The 22539-nt window shown below is 38.3% G+C and overlaps 1 protein-coding gene across 1 annotated transcript; it reads left to right on the top strand.

The window, feature by feature from the left end:
- Positions 1-382: 382 nt before the first annotated feature.
- On the top strand, positions 383-14945 carry si:ch211-102l7.3 (inactive serine protease PAMR1). Its single transcript, XM_034221315.1, has 11 exons — positions 383-485; positions 1437-1598; positions 1698-1823; positions 3258-3372; positions 3696-3907; positions 5443-5640; positions 5747-5941; positions 6352-6418; positions 10784-11046; positions 12453-12793; positions 14102-14945. Exons 1-11 carry the CDS (start codon positions 383-385, stop codon positions 14663-14665), a joined length of 2346 nt encoding a protein of 781 aa, XP_034077206.1. The 3' UTR covers positions 14666-14945.
- The last annotated feature ends 7594 nt before the right edge of the window (positions 14946-22539 follow it).

The following is a 22539-nucleotide window of genomic DNA, read 5'->3' on the forward strand; positions in this document are numbered from 1 at the left end:
TTCTTCACTGTTTTCCTCATTACCATTTCTTGATTCCCCCCAATTGCACTTTCCACTTCCTCTGCTGACAAGTATTTTCGCCTCTTTCGCTATTCCTCACGCAGCTCTCATTCTGGACTCCCAACGAGAGCAGATGAACAGGAACTAGTTGGAGATTTAGCACTGATTTGAACTGAACAATTTCAAAGCGAAAACAGATGAAAGCATCATGGAAGGAATGGGTTAAGGATGTCTGTCCATTATGCTGAAAGGGAAGAATTAATCATCCAAAGCGACGTCACATTTTGAGAAAAAGGGAAGGTCTGGTCTAGGTCTAGGTCTGAGCTAGGTCTTTATTCTTGGGACATCTTTGGAAAAATATTGCTGTGAGTTGGCAGCCAGCATGCTCCCTTTCCCTACAAGGAGATTGCGCACATCAACTTGTCTGGACCACAAACTCTACCTACTCCTAAATGTCTGTTTGTGTGCAACAGCTTGGCCACGTGGTGAGTATAAGGGAGTTGTTTTAGTCGTTACTGAAAATAGTATTTGAGAGGCTTTTACATCACATGGCCTCTTCTTTGTGAAAATGTTGCTACCTTTAAAGAAAAAAAGCCTGTGGACTTTATTGCTGACTAACTGTGGAACTATTCTTCGACAATGAGTCACTTCTGCTGCTAAGACTTGTCTCAGTTCATGTTACAGACTCTGTGTTCGTCACCAACATTTGAATGACACGTAACTTCTCCTGGTAAAGCTAATTTGCAACCCTTAATCTAGCTAGTTAATGAAGACATTGAACACATTAGTAAGGGTTCGATATCTGGGAGGCTTTTGTATTTTATTTAGCACAGAAATCCATAATTATTGATGGGAAGAAATAAACCTGTGATGATGACAATTAGCTATCGCTCCTTGTGAGCTTCAATCCACTTTCCACTGCTCTGTTGTACGTTTATTCAAACCAAATTGGGGGTTTGGGACATATCCCAAGCAGTGAAAACATGGTGGATCATTGCAGGTCAAAGTTCATAGTATTCCATGGCAGCTCAAGGTTTTAAGATGTGGTTTGCAAATAGTACACGGTTTAGCTTGAGCATAGTGGTGTCATCTGCAACAAAATCACCTGCCATAAAATATTTCACAGTTCAGGAGTTTGTCCTGTCATCATTATTTGTTATAGATGTGTTTGACCAGAATTTTGTATCTCCATCATCATTTAAGTTATGCTAAAAAGGCACGTTTGAACCTCAACACTGTTTCCTGCGTGTCTATAACCACACCAGAAGAAAGCCCTTTTTAAACATTAACATATATAAATGTTTGTTATCTGCTGTAGTCTTCCTCATCCACCTTCTAAGAACTGTGAATCATGAGTATCAGAAGTCAGAGGTGTCATCAGGTACATTTGAGGTTTATTGCTTCCTTTCTCTGCTTTGGTTCGACATTTCTTACAGGGGGCAACTGCCCAAGCTTTCAGTGGAACGCCATGTGTCGTCCGTGTTGTGAGTACCAGCTGATCCAGTGTCGCTGTCCCTCAAAAGGGTCGAGGGTTGGCTACACTGTCCCCTGCTGCCGCAATGCTCTGGATGAGTGTGACCCCTGTATCTTTCACCCAGGTACACTCTCATCAACCCTTATATATACTATTATTATATTATTTGTTATAATCTATTACATTCAATACTTAATCTTCTTTCTGCCTTTGTCTTTGCCAGGCTGCAGTCTGTTTGAGAACTGTAAAGCTTGCCACAATGGAACATGGAAAGCTAATGACGACTTCTTCGTCAATGGAAAGTATTGCAAAGAGTGTCGCCAAGGCTGGAGCGGAGGGGACTGTAAAAGTGAGTTACTGTATGGTTGCTTGAATGCAGTATGTGAGACTCTTTTTGGCACAGTACCATTTATGTAGGCCGAATATTCTGAATCAAATTGCTGATATGAGAAAATATGGTGCACAAGGTAAATATATTTTGGAAATACACATTGATGCAGTTGTGAACAAGATAAGATAAGATGGACCTTAAGTAATACCCATGGGGAAATTCCGGAGTGTTCTATAAGTGTTTTCTTTTATAACATCCGCACAACTCTTCGGCTGAATGCATTCTTACATTTTTTGATTAAAATGTAATAAATGACATGCAGAATCTAATATAAAGTCAACATGTGAAATTAATAGTTAAGTCTCATATGCAAGGTGCTCATTCCACAATGAGCTCTTGAAGACAGGCAATATCTGATAAATGTAAAACTGCTTAATGTATTACAACGCCTTTAAAAAATTGTTTATCCAGCATTTGTAAATATTTATTGGAACTGTTTTAATTATAAGCCTATTGTAAGTTAATGATCAATCACATAATGATTATAAACTGTGGTTCACAGTGTTCAGATTGCTGCACCCAAATCTGTAAAACACCGTTAGAACACTAGGTGGCGACAACGTTTTTTGGTTTGGTTTCTGACAAGCTTCAGTGAAAAATAAATACATGTAATTCAAAAATAATGAAGATATAATGGATACATTTAAATGTTGTTAACAATTGAAAACACATCGAGCTACAGCAACTCCCATAAGGCACATATGTACTAGTGACATGTTGCTATTCATAGTGGAAAGAAAACCTCCCGTTTACCTGCTGGTTAAATACTCATTACATTTTACAATTGTTAGCGTTGATGGCCCATCATTGGCCCTTTAATGCCATTCTCTCACGTAGTTTAAATAAATAAGAAGAAGCTTATGTTCAACCTCAATTGTCCTAGATAAGCAGTTTAGAGTCTTTATAGGTAAAGTGGCCAATCATTCAAATGTAAAGGCTGCATGATTTTCATTATCTGTTAAGGTAGCAGTGTTTGCAAACATGTTTGTGAATGGTTAAATTGTTAAACATTTGAAAATCTTTAACCAGTAAATATCAAATTAAACCCAAGTGTCAACCTTCACCCCAGTCCCTTTTAGCAGCAAGGACTGAAAGAACTCAATTTGTTGAATATTTAATATCTTGTTCAGCTTTTGTATTCATCTGAAAAACACACATAACAGCATGACTCCCAGCATGATGTTTATAATCATGGTTTTTGAAGTGGCTCGTTGTATCCCGTCATCCCAATAATCTTTTTGGAAATGATCTGCCCTCTTAAACAGCATGCCACATTACTGATCCTGCTTTCAACTGTAACAATACTCAGTGCTATTGTGATAAACACACATTTGTTGAGAATTAAAGTATGCATTTACCAAGTGAAAGTGATTACAGTTCTCTTGTTGGTAGCATGTGGAGACGTCATTCAACGGGCCCAGGGTCACATATCCATGGAGAGTTACCCAACAAACACTCGGTGTGAATGGACAGTGCAAGTGGGGAGGGACAGCAGCATCGAGCTGAGGTGGGTCAATGTTTTAACACTTCCATGAACTGTGTCTGTCTTTACCAACAATACAATTTGATCAAAACATCAGTTTAGACACTCGCATATAACTTGAGCAGCAAATCCAAATTGTATATTCTGTACTTCCTAAACAGTGCCTTTTCACTGTAACCTTATTGTTTAAAACACTGGTACATTCACCAGAGGCATGCAAGAAAAACATAGTTTACATCACAAATGTAGAGACTTCAACATGGGGAGTGTCACAGATACATTCATCGTTTAAGCCTTTTAAATTGTTTAAAAAAAAAGTACATAATATGTGTTTGGTTATGCTGCAGGTTTTCACTGCTGAGCCTGGAGTCAGACCATAACTGTCGTTATGACTATGTTGAGTTGCGTGACGGCAACGATTTGAGCTCCCCTGTGATTGGAAGATTTTGTGGGGATCAGCTGCCTCCTCCAATTAAAAGCTCTGGGAACAACGTGCACATCCTGTTCTCTTCAGATGGATTCAACAACTTTGATGGCTTTGTTCTGACATTTCAGGAAAGTTCAGGCAGGTATAATTGTTGTTAGTAATGCTTCTTTCACATAAGACAAATTAAAATAATTACACATCAGTATGATGCAATCTTATACAAGTACATGAAAATCATCACCCTATAAAAATATTAACAGGTGTGTTTTTGCAGTAAAAGTATTGTTAAATTATTCTCATGCATCATAATGTGTGGTATTTTTCCACACACTCGGCATAGAAGGTCATTTAATATCTGGATTGGAATCTATCTATCTGGAATATATCAGTCTGATTTATTGTCATTCAGGATATATATATATATATTTATTTAACCAAATGTAATATATATTTTTTAAACCTTTTATGCTCTTAACCTTTTATTTTTATTTTTTATATTACCGTATTTTATTCAATATGCTCCTTTAGATGTCTTTTTTATTTTATTATTTTCTCCTTATAGCTTTTGTTATAGCTTATTATTATTATTATTATTATTATTATTATTATTATTATACTGCAGGTACTTACTTTGATTCTTCCTTCATGAGTACATGATACAGATAATGCTTTGCTCTCCCTTCATGCATGCAGCACATCTCTTTGAGTGCATGCACCATGTTTGCTCCAGGACTTTTTTTAAATATTCTGCAGTGTGTGTGCGCAGGCTCCAATACAATGCAGTGATGTGAGCCGGACAGTCAGCGACACAGATTTATCACTTTCATCCCTCCCCATTTGCCCCCTTTGAATAAAATCATGCATCAAACTTACATCCCATTTATCCAGTTTTTCCCCTCTGGGACACTTTTGCTATAGCTAACCTGAACATTATCTTTTAGTGCCCCTCTCAGCAATATTAAAGTAAAGCTTATTTTAATAAGCCAAAGAAAGGTTAAAGTATTTTAGCATATAATCAATTGTTGGGGGAAATATTTATCGTTTTTGTGCTGGAAAACTTTAACTTTTGGTGGCCTCCAGGGCAGTATCCTGGGGCTATTATTCTTTTTACTGTGTACGTAATAATTTAATAAGCAAATTGCTCATGCGGTGAATACAGCAATATTAGAATCATCTGCCAAAAATGTATCGACCATGAATGTCAAAGTAATAAATACTGGATCTCGTTGAGAAAATGAATAAGATCTAGTTAGATAATCTCAAGAAATGTATACCAACTGTGGGGCTTTAGTGCATGTTTCAAGCATTCACCTTCTGCTAAAACAGTTTTCCACAATATATCAAAACAACAATCTTTACTTCCCTACAAACATAATTTTGAAAAAGTTAGGTCTTCTTGAGAGAACTATACATCATACACGGAATGGTTGCTTATCCAATCAGTGATTGCCACAGCAAGAGGTAACTCAACTTAAATGTTTTCCTTTTAAGGCAGAAAAAGTGTTTACATACCACAGCAGTTTTTCAACAAATCTGGATCAGTAGCTCAATAAGAGGATTGATGAGATTTGAACCGTTTTGTGAACTCAGTGAACTGTAAACATTTTGGCTGTACCTATTGTGATTATCATTGGAATGGAGGTATCACCCAAAAATTATCTTCACAGGTTCAGCCATCAAGAATCCAGAGTGTATACTTCCAGAGAAACCTGTGAATGGGCATTTGCTGCCTTTTTATGGATCAAAGGAGGAGCTTGTATCTGTACATTACCGGTGTAATCTACCTTTTACACTGATAGGCTCCCAGCAGAGGATCTGTCTGCCTAATAGCACATGGAGTGGCACAGTTCCCATGTGTGTCAAAGGTAAACTCCACTTTCCACCAATTGGCACCTGGTTCTTATGTCTGATGTTTTTCCAGTTTAAAACCCACAATTATTTGTCTTTGTCTCAAACACATAATTCATGCAGGCCGAACAAGCAGAGTCCGGTGTGCCCCTCCCTCTAAATTGCTCAATGGCTACCACAGACCTGCTAGTGACACAGCTGGAGGTGAAGAGACCATTGGGTTTTTCTGTAAAAACTCTTACATCCTAATTGGAAACCACCAGAGTACCTGCCTCTCTAATGGATCCTGGAGTAGCAGGCCACCCAGGTGTTTGAGAGGTAGCTGTTTTCAAAAAGACATTAGGGTTGGGAATAAGATGTTACATACCCAAAGTAGCCTATTTTCCGCATCATTACAATGTAAGGACTGTACAACATGTGTCCAACATGCTGGAGGTCGTTTGCTTATCTGACAGCCTTATACCTGGAAAGCCACATTTTCCTGAGTGAAAAAGTAAAAATGTATAATGAGAGCGCTAATATACATATATGTTGATATAATAATAATAATAAATTATTTTTCAATAAACAAGTTAGTCCCTTTTAATGTATGCATAGAATTGTTTCAATATCCTCTAAATAATACATGCTTACAATTATTCATGCTACTAAAGTCATATTGTTAATGTCGAGGATATTCATAAAGCGATACCCATACAATGAGTCACCTGCTTTATTTGCCCCTACAGCATGTCGGGAGCCCAAAGTGTCGGAACTTGTGCGACAAATTGTTGTGAAGCCACATCGGATATCAAGGTACTTAGATCCTGTTTTGTTAACTCAGTCTATAGCAGCATTATTTAAGCCCCGAGCCTGTTTTTCAGGTCTCAGGCTCAAAAATGACATTCCCAGAACAAATGACCATATATTCCCTTCTAAAAGGGTTCAATTAATAATATTTTTTCTCAAAGCAAGGTTACATCGGTGAGTTGGATGTAGAAGTGTCAGAAGAATCAATATAGATGTTTTTATTTTAAATTAAATTCAGATTGAACACAGTAAAAAAAATAAAATTATTGTGTCCGTCCAAAAAAAAAAAAAAACGTAGGCCTATAGTGAAAACCACCCTTGAATGATGGGATGGTAGACTAAAAGCTTTAGGAATCCAAACTACAACATATAATAAGTACCCTGTATAAAGATTGGTGCAAAACAAGTGAAATTTGACATTTTTAGAGAGATTTAGCAACAAAAAACACTTCTGGGGTCATTTGGGTGGATTTTCCATATCTCTGGCTCCCCTTGCTCGATTTTGCTGATTGACATCTCTTTCTAACCGTCAGAGCCAATGGAATCGAGGGTAACTCCCACATACTCCTTATTTGGTAATGTGTGTGTGTGTGTGTGTGTGTGTGTGTGTGTGTGTGTGTGTGTGTGTGTGTGTGTGTGTGTGTGTGTGTGTGTGTGTGTGTGTGTGTGTGTGTGTGTGTGTGTGTGTGTGTGTGTGTGTGTGAGAGACTGACGCATAGCCAAAACCGGAAGCTGCGATAACTCTGGTGACTACCATTAGCAGCTAACTTTTACTCTCCTATTTTTACATAAAAATGGAATTATTGATTATAAATAATTATTTCAGTTCCACAGAAACATTATCAACCTATGGATTAACCGATTCAGCCGCGTTTTTTCTCGTTGTAATGCCATTGAACAAGTCTTTTGATCAGATTGACAGCTACGGTGAGACGATCTCCTGTAAAAGCTCCGTAAAGGTACGTGTTGTGATGTCTGTGTTTGCTTCCCCTGTCGCGAGTTCGGATCACTCAGTGATGATATATATATATACCTAAATAATCTGTGGAACCTCAGCTTTAATCGGATATCTTGTATGTGCAGCTACGATAAGTAATAAGGGTATATTTTATCTTGAGTTCTGTGCCAAAGTGCGTTAGCATTTTTCGCTCAGGGGTCATTTAGATGCTTTTTATGAGATTTAGATTAGGATTAGATTAGAATCTTTAATGACCACACAGCCAGGCTGGTGGAATTCGTGTTCAGTGCAGAGTATTACAGCTTGTTCCATACAATAAACAGACAATAAAAAGTAAAACACACAGCACAGGGCAACATATCATAACATAAAGTTCAAGGTGTGGTGGATTGTTATTGTTCATTGGGGTTATTTAGAGTCCATTTAGTGTCCGTATTGCAAACTATAGGCCCTGACTGCAGCACGCGGAATGGGGCGTGGTCAGATGTGGGCGGGGCTGGACGTCCGATGGGCGGGGTGTATGGATATCCTAATGAGACAAACAGCATCATCTGCTGGACAACTACAAGAAGTACAAATCTGTACTCGACTAAATATAATTTAAAAACTAAATATAAAAACTTCATACTAATTAAATGCATGAATGTATTTAAATATACCTTTTTATACCACATGTGCAATGTGGTATAAAAAGTCATATTTTCTATATTAGTGTATTTAAGTTCATTATTTAATATTTGTTTTAATTGATTATTCATTTAGTCAGTTCTGTGCATACTCATATCTAGTCCATATATTTAAAATGATACATTGCACTGCATTTCATAGAATGATAGAAAAAGCATTTATTATTTACAACATTTATCATATAACAGAACAATCATTAAGATAACAGAACCGAAAAATCAAATACAGTAAATATAAAAAAAAAAAAAAAAGTATATAAAAAAAAAATCTATACAACAGTGAAAGGCTTTGCTGATGCAAACATTCAACCGCGCTCTTCAAAACAGGCATGAACCTTAAGGTTTTCTTTATCAATGCACTGCTCAAAAAACATGAAATAGTCCGACTCAAATTTGAACCTGAACATAAATGCTGTGCTGCCTGGGGATGCTCCAAGCGCTCAGAGAAAGGAGTATGAATGTAAGGTTTCCCCACTGACACAGAGAGGAGGAAAGAATGGCTGGCTCAAGTCAGCAGGAGCAATTTAACTATCACAAAAGACAACAACAGCAACAACATATGTGAGGTAATCATATTTTTCACAAAACGAAGACCACACCATTGGGAAGCTTAACGTCTGTTTAATAAAAATAAGGAACAGGGAGAGGCTTGCAAAGCTCTGGGAGTTGAGACTCAGGTGCAGGGTGAGGGTCTCATTGCAGGTCTTCATGCTCCATTGAATCCCCCTGGGGTTCTTGTGCTGAAAGAGGGAGACAGGAGAAAGGGTTAGATACATCTAGCAAGCTAGAGGATGGGAAATTGCTGACCTATTTTAAACTTACCTTGTGTTTTCACTCTCACTTAAGTCCCTCTCCCTTTGCCATCAATCCAACATCAGCTGAGCTGCAACATAATACAGACAGGTAATAATCAACAGAATCACAAAGACATAATATGACTCTGCTAAAAACACTCACCCATAAAGTACGTTTTTGTTTACTGTTTGGAAGTCTCAAATATCCACTCTAAATCCATATCGATAGCGATGTATCACAAAAATAGCTCTCTTCCTTATTATTGTGTAACGTTAACTATATTATACTAGCTTGAACTCCAAAATGGATATCCTCATTTCACCACCTCCACCCACTACAATCACACGCCCCAATGTTATATTTAACTAATATGTAACTCCCTCCACCCCGGATATAAGCACGTTAAGAAGCCCCTTTTCTCTAATTCCACAACGTTGGAGGAAATAACATGAGGAGAACGGATTAATAGGCTGTTCGTGTTGCTAACTTTATCCGGTATTCTAGCCTAATCTGTTATCTGTAAACGTTAAATATACTGATTGACGGGATAATCCACTAACATCCTTTAATACACATGTGTAGTTAATTTGATTCAGATGTTCTGATAATATCCGCAATATAAATCTTTAAACATCTTCTTACCTTTAAAAGTCCATCACCAACGATCTATTATGCTACAACTCTACTGCGCTGCTCGCCGCAGATCCTCTCAATAGTTTCCCGGAAGTTAGCTACTATTGAGAGGCTCCGCGATCCGCCATTGCTGTAAAAAACTGGTCCATTGGAGTGAATGGAGATGTCGTAACTCTTCTCTGGGCGGGGTCGGACATCCAACCCGCCTTTTATCCGACCCCGCCCCATTCCGCGTTCCGCAGCGAGGACCTTCTCATTGCAAAGGGGAAAAAGCTGTTTTTGAAGCGGGCGGTTTTGGCGGACAGTGACCTGTAGCGCCTCCCTGAGGGCAGAAGTTGGAAGACATGGTGACCTGGGTGGGAGGGGTCAGAAATGATTTTCTTTGCCCTTGTGACAGTTCGTTGGTGGTGAAGTGATTCGAGTGATGGAAGGGGACTGCAGGTGATTTTTGATGCTTTATTGATGATACGTTGAAGTTTATTCCGGGAGAGGTTGTCTGAACTGCTGTACCAGACAGACTGTGATGGATGATGTGAGGATGCTTTGGATGATGGCTGTGTAGAACTGGATTAGGAGATGTTTCCTCACTCTGTATTTCTTGAGCTGCCGCAGAAAGAATAGCCTTTGGTTGGCTTTTTTGTAGATGTGGTCTGTGTTGGTCTTCCATTTGAGGTTATTGCTTATGTGAGAGCCAAGAAATTTGAGTGATTCTCGTGTTTTGTTTTGGTAAAAATTGTTTGTATCGTCAATTAGCTGAGATTATTCTCGTTAATCTGGTATAACACATTAATAGGTTCTTAAATATTAAGATCCCCTGAGACACAGTGTCGTAAAAAAAAAAGGACCCGCCGAGGGGGTCCTTGGGGCTTAACAGGTTAAGAAAACGTTTCGTTTTTATTTTTCACTAACGCGAACAAGTAGGCTATAATAAGTAAGTAGTGATTAAATAAGTAGTATTATATTATTATTATTATTATTATTATATTATATTATTATATATAGTATTATATTATTATTATTATTACAGTAGTATATATTAAATAAGTAGTGATTGGAGGTTCATCATTAACCTTCCAAATGGTAGTTTGACCAAAAAACTAAATTTGCACAAGGAAATTAGCAATCAGTTTGCTTATAAAGGCAACAAGATGTGGTTGAAAGCTCTAGAACAATCTGTAAGTATGCATAGTAAGCACATTGAGCACCAGGAAAAGCGCTTTATAAATGTAATTTATTATTATTATTATTATAGTATACTGTTAGAAAAATAGCAAATAACAGATTTGATCTTTTCCACAGCGAGAATCCAGACCAAAGAATCCCCCTTTCATCAAGATACAACATGCATGATCTTTTATCAGCTGGCTTTATTCAACTCAAATTGAATAAACAGTCAGAAAAAGATGACACCGGTTTCCTGGAGTCTCCTAAAGGTTTTCACCCAGTGCACACAAGGATTGAGTACAAATGTTCCTCCCCGCTATATCGCCCCACAGGTAGCACCCGACGCACCTGTCTGAGATCTGGCAGGTGGAGTGGTCGCCATATTTCCTGCTCACCAGGTGAGAGCAGCAACATTATAGACCCAGCTATTGAACTATAGAGTGAGACTTTATCAAAAGTAGTTGAAATGCAAATTAAAAAGCTGAACCTGTTTCAACCAATACTTTATGGAGGGTAATCGTTAGACAGATATTGTTTATAAGTTAACTAAAAATTCATTGACAATTTTCATGACTCTTAAAGGTGGGGTAGGTAAGTTTGAGAAACCGTCTCGAGATACACTTTGTGTTATATTCCATGGAATGCTCTAAACATCCCGATAGCAATGAATATCTGAAGTGCTTTGACAAAAAATCCATACAAAAATGTCATCTGTGGAAGCCGTAGTACTGTACATCTGTGCACAAACTTATCTCGTGCCCTCATTGGTCATGTGCGCGTTTGTGTGTGTTGGAGGAGGGGCTCTGTAAGGAAGTAGCAGATTTTTTCCGGCTGTGTATTTTCAAATTCTAGCGCACTCGAGCTGGTTTCTCCAAAATTACCTATTACCTAGGTAAGTTTCAGAAACCGGCTCGAGTGCACTAAAATTTGAAAGTACACAGCCGAAAAGAATCCGCCCCTTCCTTCAGACTTCCTTACAGAGCACCTCCTCCAACACACATGAACGCGCACATGACGTCAGCAGACTGGTGAAAGTGGCCGCCTGTTGCTGGTCATTGAAGTACTGCTGCAATGCACGCCCAATGACGGCACCCCCAATGAGGGCACGAGATACATTTGTGCGTGCACGAGATGGAAGGCTGACAGACAGGGCGGCAATCCAATCCGTTTAAACGGATTGGTTGTACTTTTTACAGCACTACGGCTTCCACAGATGACATTTTTTTATGGATTTTTTGTCAAAGCACTTCAGATATTCATTGCTATCGGGATGTTAAGCGCATTCCATGGAATATAACAAAAAGTGTATCTCGAGCCGGTTTCTGAAACTTACCTACCCCACCTTTAAGTGTGCCGTTAGCAGCCCAGAAGAAACAGATTACACTACATTTTAAAATTAACCATCAACCCTGCAATTCCCACTTGTGGCCACAGTGTCAGTTTAAAGTTAAATAGGCTCACTTTTAGAGCATTACAGTAGTTTGGCATTTTGGCAAATAGCTTTCTCTAGAGTGTTAGAAGAAAAGATCGATAGGCTACTTAATTCACGTCTGCATGGTGAATATTAAGCTAGAACCAAAATGTGGTTAACCTAGCATAATGACTATAAATCAGATTTACAGATCGAATTAAGATTACCCTATACATGAAGGGCCTTTAAATGTTTGAGAAGGCAGATGAATGATATTCATATTGTATTACCTTAAATTAGCCTACTTTATAAGAAATTAAAGGTTCTATCCAATATTATGCACATCCATTCAATTAACATTGTTTCTCCTCTGTGACTGCTACTTTCCCACAGTTTGTGGCAAATTCAACACTTCCAATCTACACAACCTCACAGACACGCTGTTGCCATGGCATGCAGCCGTCTATATCCGCACACCTGCTGAACATACTGGCAGCACCCACAGGCCCAGTGGAGAAGCCATTTCTCTCCAGCAGGGGGCCTCAGAGGAGTCCACATTCTGGCTCCTGGCCTGCAGCGGGGCTCTGCTCACCCAGCGGAGCGTCCTGGTGGCCGCTCGGTGTGTGGTAGACAAGGACAAGCAGCAGACCCTCCACCCAGCACATGTAAAGGTTGTCACAGGCCTGCAGTACCAGACATCCAGGGGTCGTCAGAAAAGCCTGCACCACCTCAGGGTAAAATGCAGTCCGTTAGAAAACACAGTTTGGGGGAAAATCATTCAGACCCTTTTACATTTTTGAAAAATAGGCTGAATTAGTTTAACCCTCCTGTTGTCTTCGGGTCAAATCTGACCGATTTACTACTTTCATCAATCATAACTTTTTTGTTTTACATTCGATTGCATTAAGGCTTTATGATATCCTTCACAGTAGACATTTGAACATATACAATTGCTGATCACCACTTTCATTGAATTTTGGATGATTTAGTCAACGTTGTAACACCCATGGTGTTCCCGGTCAAAAATGACCGCCATAAAGGAAAGGAATTAGTAACCATCCGGATCAGATAAAACACACACACAAACACCCACACAAACACCCACGCACACACACAAACACATAGTCTATATGTGTGTGTCCCCCCCCCCCACTTATGTGCCCAATCCCCCCATGTGAATAACACCTGGCACACACAAACACACACACAGAACAATTTGACACATTTCTCGCTCTTATGTGCCCATCCCCCCACATGGATCACACCTGTCACACGCAATACATGTTCAGTGTCTATTCTTTGTATATTTACTGCAGTTTGTCATGTGTACCAGTAGTCTGATACAATATTTACAGTTTGAAAGGGTGCTAAATGAAATTTGGTGATGACTAATGGTTTTTGTGTTAATGTAATAAGAGTTAATACAGGACCGGTCAAATTTTACCGCAAACACCAAAGTAAGGGGGGGGAAACGAAGACAATAGGAGGGTTGGATTTAAAGATGTATTTTCTCTCAAGATAATTTAAATGGCCATATTTCAGAGTGTAAAGTGCCAGTTGAAATAGCACTTTAAATAGTGGTAGAAATTGGAGGTATTGATGTCTAAATACCCAACAACTTTTATCCTCCCTTTAACCAAGAAGCCTAAACTTTTAAATTACAAACAACATGCTTATAATGTTGTTTTTATTTCAATAATATGCAGTGCTAAAAAGTTTCTCTATGACTGCAAAATATACCAAACGGCAGATGCCGTGATAAAGTCATAAACAAGGAATGGTCATTAAATAAATATAATCTTCTGGATAGGTTTTTGTCAGTACCGTAAATGGAAAAGGAAGAAATCCTTTGGGATTTAGATGTACACTTAAAGCTTTACCGGGATACAACTTTAATTGATTTGGATTTGAAATCTCTGCGCATCCTGGAGCATATAATCTAACAAATATCCCAAAAACAACAAACGTTGGCTAAAAGTGACTTTAGGCTCTCTCAGGTATTCTAGCTTCCAAGTGTAATCCCTTCTTCTCTCTTTCAACAGGTTTCAGATATTTTAGTCTATCCAGATTTTTACTCTGCACCAGACTCCCAAGTGGCTGTGCTTAAGCTAAGAGACAAGGCCAAGATCAGTGAGCGTGTGTTGCCAGTGTGTCTACCCAAAGTTCAAGGTGGAGAGGTCACAGCGTTTGAGGCTTACACTTCGAGGTGGATTTTACCAAACGATCACCTTAGCGGCAACACTCCCTCGAGCCAGACAAGACTTGTTGAGTTGGTTGATGTTACTCAATGTGAAAGGGAATTTGCCGAAGGAAGAGCCCACACAACAATGATCAGTGACAATACACTGTGTGTCATGAGGAAGTCCAGTCCTCAAAAGCCCTGTTCCAGTGTTATTCCAGGTATCACAACCATGCCAGCTGTGTTGACATCAACAAGCGGTGACTTGCCGGGTCACAAGGAGACTCAGGGAGCTTCAGGCTCTGGCTGGCAACTTCTTGGTTTAGAGAGTTATAGCTACAAGGAAGATAACTGCCACCAACAGACTTACACAGTTCAAACAAGAATAGCTAATTTCCGAGACTGGATAGAGAAAAATATGAAGTAGGTTTACCCTCTCAATATTTAATGTAGAGCTGATTTATCTGTAACCTCTCAGATGGTCATTTATTTCCAGGTAAAGCTCACAGTGATGGTGGAGCGGACAGTGAAAGCACAACATTTGGCAACATTTGTACCTGCTCTCTGAGTCAATATCATGAAGAGTGGAACTCTACCCGTATATCTTATGTGTGCATGTCATTGTTCAGGATTTGGGCCACTTCAAAAAACTCAACAGGATCTGCTTAACACACACAATCACATGCTCATGATGTGTGAATGTAATGTGGTGCTGTGTATTTTTCATAATTTTAATAAAAATGGTTTTAAAAATGTAAAGAAACCCAGCAGATGCCAGAATATTATAAATTATAGTTATTAATGACATTATCACTGTCAATTAAGAAATGTTCTTAAATACCTGATTATCTTTTAAGCCCTGTCTGGGTCTAGCTATCTCCAGGCTTCATTCCAAAAGTGAGTTAACCATTAGCAGTCAGGTGTTATTGTTTTTTATTTGGCATTTATTTGCTCTGGATTACTTTTGATGTATATCTTATTTTGCTTTGTTACTTTAATTTGTTACTTTACTTTAAAATGCAGTTTATATTTGTATCATATAATGATTTATAATATTAAACAACACCATATAATATAAATACTATAATACAAAGCCATTTTAATATCCCAAAAATGCTCCATCCCTGATCACTGCTGGCTCCAGGCTCCTGACCTATGAGTATCCAGGAGATAATCATTTTCCAAGAAGGATAAGTCATTATCTGCCAAGTAGGGCACACAATGTGCAGACTTGCATGCAATTATCTTCTGCTGAATTGTTATGAGACATAAGGACATTTTTCAACTCAGTTCAATTTAAATTCCCAATTTACATAGTTTACATGCATTTTCAAAGCAAAACTGCTGATCAGTTCAAATGTAATCATAGATCCTTTCCTTAATTTGTATGCATTTCCAAGCTGTTCATGTGTGAAGCAGTACATTACATATGTAAATCATGTCCTAGCATCTATCACAGAACATACTGTATGCAGTACCTGTGTGTCTGTGGCGATTGCATGTGAAGCTATGCGTTCGTTCCTCTGTATACTGTCAAACATGTGCTGTCATTCAGAAACACACTGAGAGGATTTGCTAAACTTAGCCATTACTCCTGAGACGTACACACCCGCTGTGCTCTCCGCGGCTTTGTGCAGGACACCTTTTAATCCCGGCCAATTAAACAATGAGTAGCTCAGTAGTCTGTCTCAGATACTTGCAAAGTGGTTCCAACTGATGATTGTTCTGCTTAATTAAATGACTGAACAAAAGCTGCAAAGTCCTGAAAACGCATCAGACTCGACACAGAAACACATCTCTAATACTGCAGAGCCCCATGAGTAAATTGATGCAAATTATAGAAATGCATTGCAAAGAGTATTACATTATCAACATTTATACATTTGAATTGGAATTATGGGCTTTGGCCTTTAAATAGCAGTAGTCTACATTTTTCTGTATGTTGTCAAAATACAACAAAAGGGGAAAAGTGTGTTAATCTATTTCATCCTTTAACTGAGAGAACACCCCACCCACACCTGAGAGCAAGCACTGACCTCTCATCTCAAATCCCACCCTTTGCTGTACATTAGTGTGCACACTGTGCATGTGCAGGGTGTTAACCAATCACTGAGGGGAGGTGGACAGGATTTGTTTACCTTAGAACATGAGAGGACGAACCTGCTGCAACACCTGTATTATTTCTCTCCATAAACTCTGCAAATCCTAATGCTTCTTTAATTTGACCAACAATTGAGGGACATTTTCTCCAATTAGGAAAGCCCACACTTTTGACGAAGACAAGACTTCTACAGGTGAGCAGTTTTTATCGAAAGATGCCTTAATGAAAATTATTCCTCTACAGTAACATCCATACATGCATCTTAATAGAAAACAGGTTATTACAAGTAATGAAAATGTGAAGAAAAACAACATAGCCTGAGATTTTTTCTCAGGGTGACCTCTGCTTTATCCTCTGCAGAGTCATTCAGCATGTTGATGCTCCTCGTACTTAAGATGGTTGCTTGGTTAGACAAACTGTATAACATTAAGCTAATGTATTAGAGAGGATTTGTAACTATTGTTCTAGTGCTGTGACCTAATTCTGGGAACACCTGATTGTCATGGTTGGTGCAGCTCGTGGTTGTATTCCTACTCCTACTCCTGACTGAATGGCTTTTTGTAGGTCAACTCAGGATACTGACAAGATGCCTTGAGTGAAAATCATCAGTGTCCAAAGTCTTGAAAATAAGCTAGCTGCCTAAAATGATAGAAAAAAACTAAATGTTAGTGAATTTAAAGATGAAGGACTTCACATCTCGGGACAGGAAAAAGTGCATTTTATGTTAGCGACAGTCTCTTAAAGCAATGCCAAACTGCTGGCCTTGGGCCCCGTGTGCATCATTAGAGATATGGCGCTCTTTGAGATTCACTCCCACCACACTTCCCGAACTTGAGACAAGGCTGCAAGACGATGAACTTCAAAAGAACAGCCCAAAGGGTAACACTGTAAATCAAGTTGAATTAACTAGATGGGTCACGCCACAGACAGTTTCTTTTTTCATGCTTTGTTGTTGGGGAATTGAACTGCATACATAATCACAACAACCTAAAATAAATAAGATAATGCCATGCCCATTTCAATCATTTTCAAGTCACACACCTTCCAAAATATACAGTGGACCCTTTTTATGTATGTTACATAATTTGGCAATGTCTTTTTTTACCCATCCCAAGAGAAATGTACTCGAGTGATATTAAACATGTATTAAACATATTCTAAAAGTTTCAGATAGGTGAAATATTATGAGATGTTGCTCTGTAGACTTTCCTACTGTAACTACTGTATGAAACCTCTTGTTAAAAGAAAACACACATATTTTTCGTTAAAACGACAATATGTCTTTTAAATCTTGCCTACAAAATCATTCTGTCTCATTGTCTCAGATGAAAAGTACACCTTAAAATTGCTGAGGAAAATGCAACCAAAACATCTATAAATTAAAAAAAAAGAGGACTGTTTTTATTTCATATTTTTTCAATTATTATATTTTTTTCTATGATCCAATTGGGCTGTGCACACTTACAGTGATAGCATTCAGTCTCTCAGAGGTCCTGTCTCATTGTGAGGTTGCCAGCTTTCCAAAATGTTTAAAAACACTCAAAAACATAGTGGGTAAACTTGGATGCAGTGGGGGCTAACCATAGACTGTATAAGGGGCTAACCAGCTAGCTAACAAGACACAACACGTAAACAATATTTGGGAGATGTTGAAATATGGGAAATTTAGAAATATGAGAGGGATGTTGAAATATCGGAGATGTTGAAGTATGGATTTGTTGTATCAATGGTGGCTTGTTCCCACTGCTTCCTGCTAAACATGACTAAACACTTTCTGGAACAAGCTTAGATAGAAATTCCTCAATCTTCCCACATGAGAAAGTGAAATCCTAGCTGCAAAAATTGTGAAAACGGGATTTTCCTTTTCAACTTCACTCTCAAGTGGAGGGCCTGATGGCAGAGCAAGTCAAAAGCTCCTCATCCATCTGAAGTGTTTTAATTGTACATTTCCTGCATAAGTAAGAGCAGCTAACTCTCATAATCATGAACTGGTGCAGAGCTCAGTCTCCGATCCAATCGACACATCTTACAAGACAGATATAATCATCAAAATCATCAGTGTAACAGGATCATCAGCCGTGAATCATGCATCTTAGGCCAGTGACAACACTCTATGCCGTCTTTTTTTGGTATGTTACAGTTGGACCTTAAAGTCTGAGCCAAAACCTGGACCCATTTTGCTAATGTTAACCTAAAACTTAATGCTCCATTCTTACATTGTGTTTAATATCCAGCAAGGTACTGCTCCACTGATTGGAAAAAGAAGAGCACTCATTAACTCAGTAGTTAATGAGACAAATATTTTACTTCTCACCTGTTTTATTAACTTTAAAAAACATTTTCCCTTTTAGTTTATGGTCTTAATCAGAATAAGAATAACTTTATTATTCCCACAGAGGGTAAATATAAATTGTGACAACAAAGGTGAAGACAGAGAAAAAATAAATAAAACACTATTAGATAAGAGCATGCACATAATCTGAAAAAATATATTTACAAGTAACATTTGTAATTTATGTCAGTGGTCTCGTATTCTTTATTTGTTTTTTTGTTGATTTTACATTATTAGATTTTGGTGAAATTACACTAAAGTGGTGTCTTAATCCCTGGTTCAAAGACTATTTCAATACAGCAGGATGTTCATTTTATAAATGACGGTCCCATTTGCGATGAAATAGGAAAGAAAGCAGGTTATATTTTCCTACATGGCTACATTATGACTAAGAAGTCGTACCACAGCGTTATCTATCGTGGTTTTGTTTGTGTTTTTGTCTTACAACTTAAACTATTTAAAAGCACGTTTTCAGTTAATAATACATGTTGGACATTTTTCAGCTTTCCCTTGTGCTTAGCTACACCCTCTTACGTCATTCCTGGTTCCACAAATCCCAACCCGAGGCTCCAAAACCATAGACATCAAGCTGGTGATATCACAAGGACTACATCTGATTGCTTTACACATATTGGTTGTGCTCTTTGAAAAAACCCTTTTTGTAGTATGTTTTCTCATTTTCCTTTTGAAAAAAAAAGTTATTCAGTCAGGCTTTTTTTTTCCCTCCTTGGATCTCCAATAGGCCAGAAACTCACATAATATATCTCATTGCCTTAACTGGGAAGATTCACACCAAGGATTTTTAGACTCCTTGTAACTATTCTGCTGTGACTGGAATTTAAATGATTGGTCATGGATTAAGATTTTAAGTGTAAAAAAGTACCAAGGTTGAGTTTACAGTTAGTTGTTTTTGCTACATATCAGATGGAAATTAAAATATCACATGTGATATAATACAGGAACAAGGAAAAGTTCAACATCAAAAATAAATGTATTACTTCTTTGTAGTCAATTAAAAGAGATAAAGATCTTTGAATAAGTATTCTTCTAACTTGTGTTTTGTAGAAATAGTTTTATTTTTAAACAATTCTACATTCAGATTTGAGGTGTTATTAAGGCCTATATTTGGCCTTAATAACAGTTTTCATGACTTGTTAATGGCAACTTTCAAAGTTGTCAAAGTTTGGTTAGTCTCCAGAGATAATATCCATGAAAAGATGTTCTCTCTCTAAATGTGATGGATATTCCTAAACTTGCAGTGAAGCATATAATAGTTAACTGATCTGAAAGCATGAAATCCCAAAAGCGATGACAGTTTGACACTTTGGCACATGGAACCATCAGAAAAAGACCATTAATCCTATTGTTTCTGGCCCATTGAATTATCACTATTTTACCGACTCACTGACCCCTGGGTTGTGGTATCTTTAGACTAAATCCCTGAAGTCAATGGACTTTTCACACTGACAGCAAACATATGTCATCAACCATTAGATCACATTGAATAACAGGAGATGGTCGATGATGAAAGTTGTATTCTTCTTTTAAAATATATTATTGGGGCGAAAGAGTGCCTTTATTGGAGATGCAGAGGTGAAAGGGGGATATAGAGGGGATGACGTTGCTTGACATTTGGGCTTGGGAGTTGAATCCACGTACACAAGTTAATTCAGTCGTCCATAAGACATGAATTGTATTGATTCATTCACACACGCTACACATTCGGAGGCCTGTGGCGCAGTGGATAGAGCGGTGGTGTTCAGATCAAGGGGTCACAGGTTCAAACCCCACTGCAGTCAGCATGTCGTTGTGTCCCTGAGACACTTCACCCCAAATTGCTCCTGTGGGGATTGCCCACGGTATTGAGTATGTAAGTCGCTTTGGATAAAAGCGTCTAACAAGTAACATGTAATAATAATACATTCAACTGTAGTCAGAGAAGCAAAGAAATCAATTCAAATTGCTGCCTTGTTAATGCTGTTAGTTGTTTTGTAGATCTTTAAACAAAATAGTTTTTAAAATTAGTATTGCAATGCAGCTTTATGAGGAAGGGGAAAGTAAAAAAAAGAAAATGATTTAGTGAAAAACAAATCTTTAATTTAATCTGAAAGATGTTATTTTGCTCAACATTTTCCAAAATATGTCCCCAAAAATCTATATTGTTTTCATAAAAAAAACCTCAAAAGCACTCAATGGAGAATACTCAGCATCACCTTATTTGATTTTGCAGGGCCATCTCTTTGTTTATGTCTGTGTGTGTGTGTGTGTGTGTGTGTGTGTGTGTGTGTGTGTGTGTGTGTGTGTGTGTGTGTGTGTGTGTGTGTGTGTGTGTGTGTGTGTGTGTGTGCGTGTGTGTGTCTGTGTGTGTGTGTGTGTGTGTGTGCGTGCGTGTGTGCGTGCGTGTGTGTGTGTGTGCGTGTGTGTGTGTGTGCGTGTGTGCGTGCGTGTGTGTGTGTGTGCGTGTGTGTGTGTGTGTGTGTGTGTGTGTGCGCGTGTGTGTGTGTGTGTGTGTGTGTGTTCTAATTATAGTCTGCAGAATTCCTCGCAGTGAAAAGGTCGGAGAAAGACAAGATTTCTACTAAAGAGAATGTCTCTTCATGTAAAACTAAGGCTTGGTTGTGCCCAAGTGCATGAGACTCCTGCTTATTTTGACCTGCAATCACACCTTTGAATTATCAGTTAGAACGCTCTCCTCTGCTATTATTGGGTATTAATGCTCCTGCTCCCAAACTGTAGTTAAAGGTCTTACGAAAGGTGAAGAAAACTGGATGAATCGACTTCTAATTTCACCACATAAACAAAGAACCCGATAAATAAGACCTTTAGTTATTTCTGTAAATATGTTCTAAAATGTCCCCGGTGTGGACGGTTGTGGACATGTTCTCTGAGTGTGTCTGATCCATCTCAGTGTGTATGTGTGCTGGATTAGGATGGCTCAGAACAGATTAGTTAATTATAGACACCTGCTGTCTAAGCGTGGTGTGCGTTGTCAGGTGTTGCAGCATGAGGTCTGCTTGGGGCTGAGGAAAGAAATGGAGGACCAAGATATGGAATTGCATTTACAAAATCTTTACCATGTGTGTTTTAGATTGGATTCTTTCTCCCTGATAACTAAGGAATGGAAATCTTCATGCACATTTCACAGATTTAAACTCTTACAAACTCACTTGCAACCAGCAAAAAGTGGTGAAACACTTATTTCCGACAGCAGCTGTTTATTCTTTTAATAGTTGATCACTCTGTAATCAGACAGCTGGCGTTCCATTATTTTTTGATTATGAACAAGCACTTTAATTCCCACTGCAAGGGATAAAGTATAACATGTTCAATGTGTTTAACTGTTGCCCCATTCCAACATCTAAATTATAGCGGGGATAAGAATACCCTTGTAAGAGACCATCCGTCATCATGATTGACTTTTAAACGAATAATTTCTGTCAGAATTGAAGTTATAATGGTTCCCATTTCCACACACACCTTATTATCAGTGCACAGAGGAAGTCCCAACCCAACATTAAAGAATAATTGCTGCCATGGCAACACAATCATGTACAATGTCACACTGTGAAAGCTAAAAGAACAAATCGTCTCAGGAAGAGTTTAATCATACCGAGTCTGCCACTCAATGACTAAGCAGCACTTATCGGCTGCACCACTGCAACTCAACCTCAAATCAAATCTAGATGTGGTGCTGGGGCAGGCAGTATGGGAAAATATTCAGTTATATTATTGGAATGCATCACACAATTTAGAAAAATAATAATAATTTACTTTTATTTACCTTTATCTGAAATGAACAAGTCATCCCAAGCGGTTTGATATTGGTGTAAGCTCAGGAACAGACTGCCTCAAGCACGCTAAAGAACTC

This window comes from Gymnodraco acuticeps, unplaced genomic scaffold (genome assembly GCF_902827175.1).
Source record: "Gymnodraco acuticeps unplaced genomic scaffold, fGymAcu1.1, whole genome shotgun sequence".
Taxonomy (NCBI): Eukaryota; Metazoa; Chordata; class Actinopteri; order Perciformes; family Bathydraconidae; genus Gymnodraco; species Gymnodraco acuticeps.

Bases quoted from the DNA above. Each gene is read 5' to 3' on its own strand.
- si:ch211-102l7.3 (XM_034221315.1), top strand. From the start codon at position 383: ATGCTCCCTTTCCCTACAAGGAGATTGCGCACATCAACTTGTCTGGAC. The intron at 5,641-5,746 runs GTAAACTCCACT...TAATTCATGCAG, and splicing joins AGTTCCCATGTGTGTCAAAG to GCCGAACAAGCAGAGTCCGG. The intron at 12,794-14,101 runs GTAAAATGCAGT...CTCTTTCAACAG, and splicing joins AAAGCCTGCACCACCTCAGG to GTTTCAGATATTTTAGTCTA.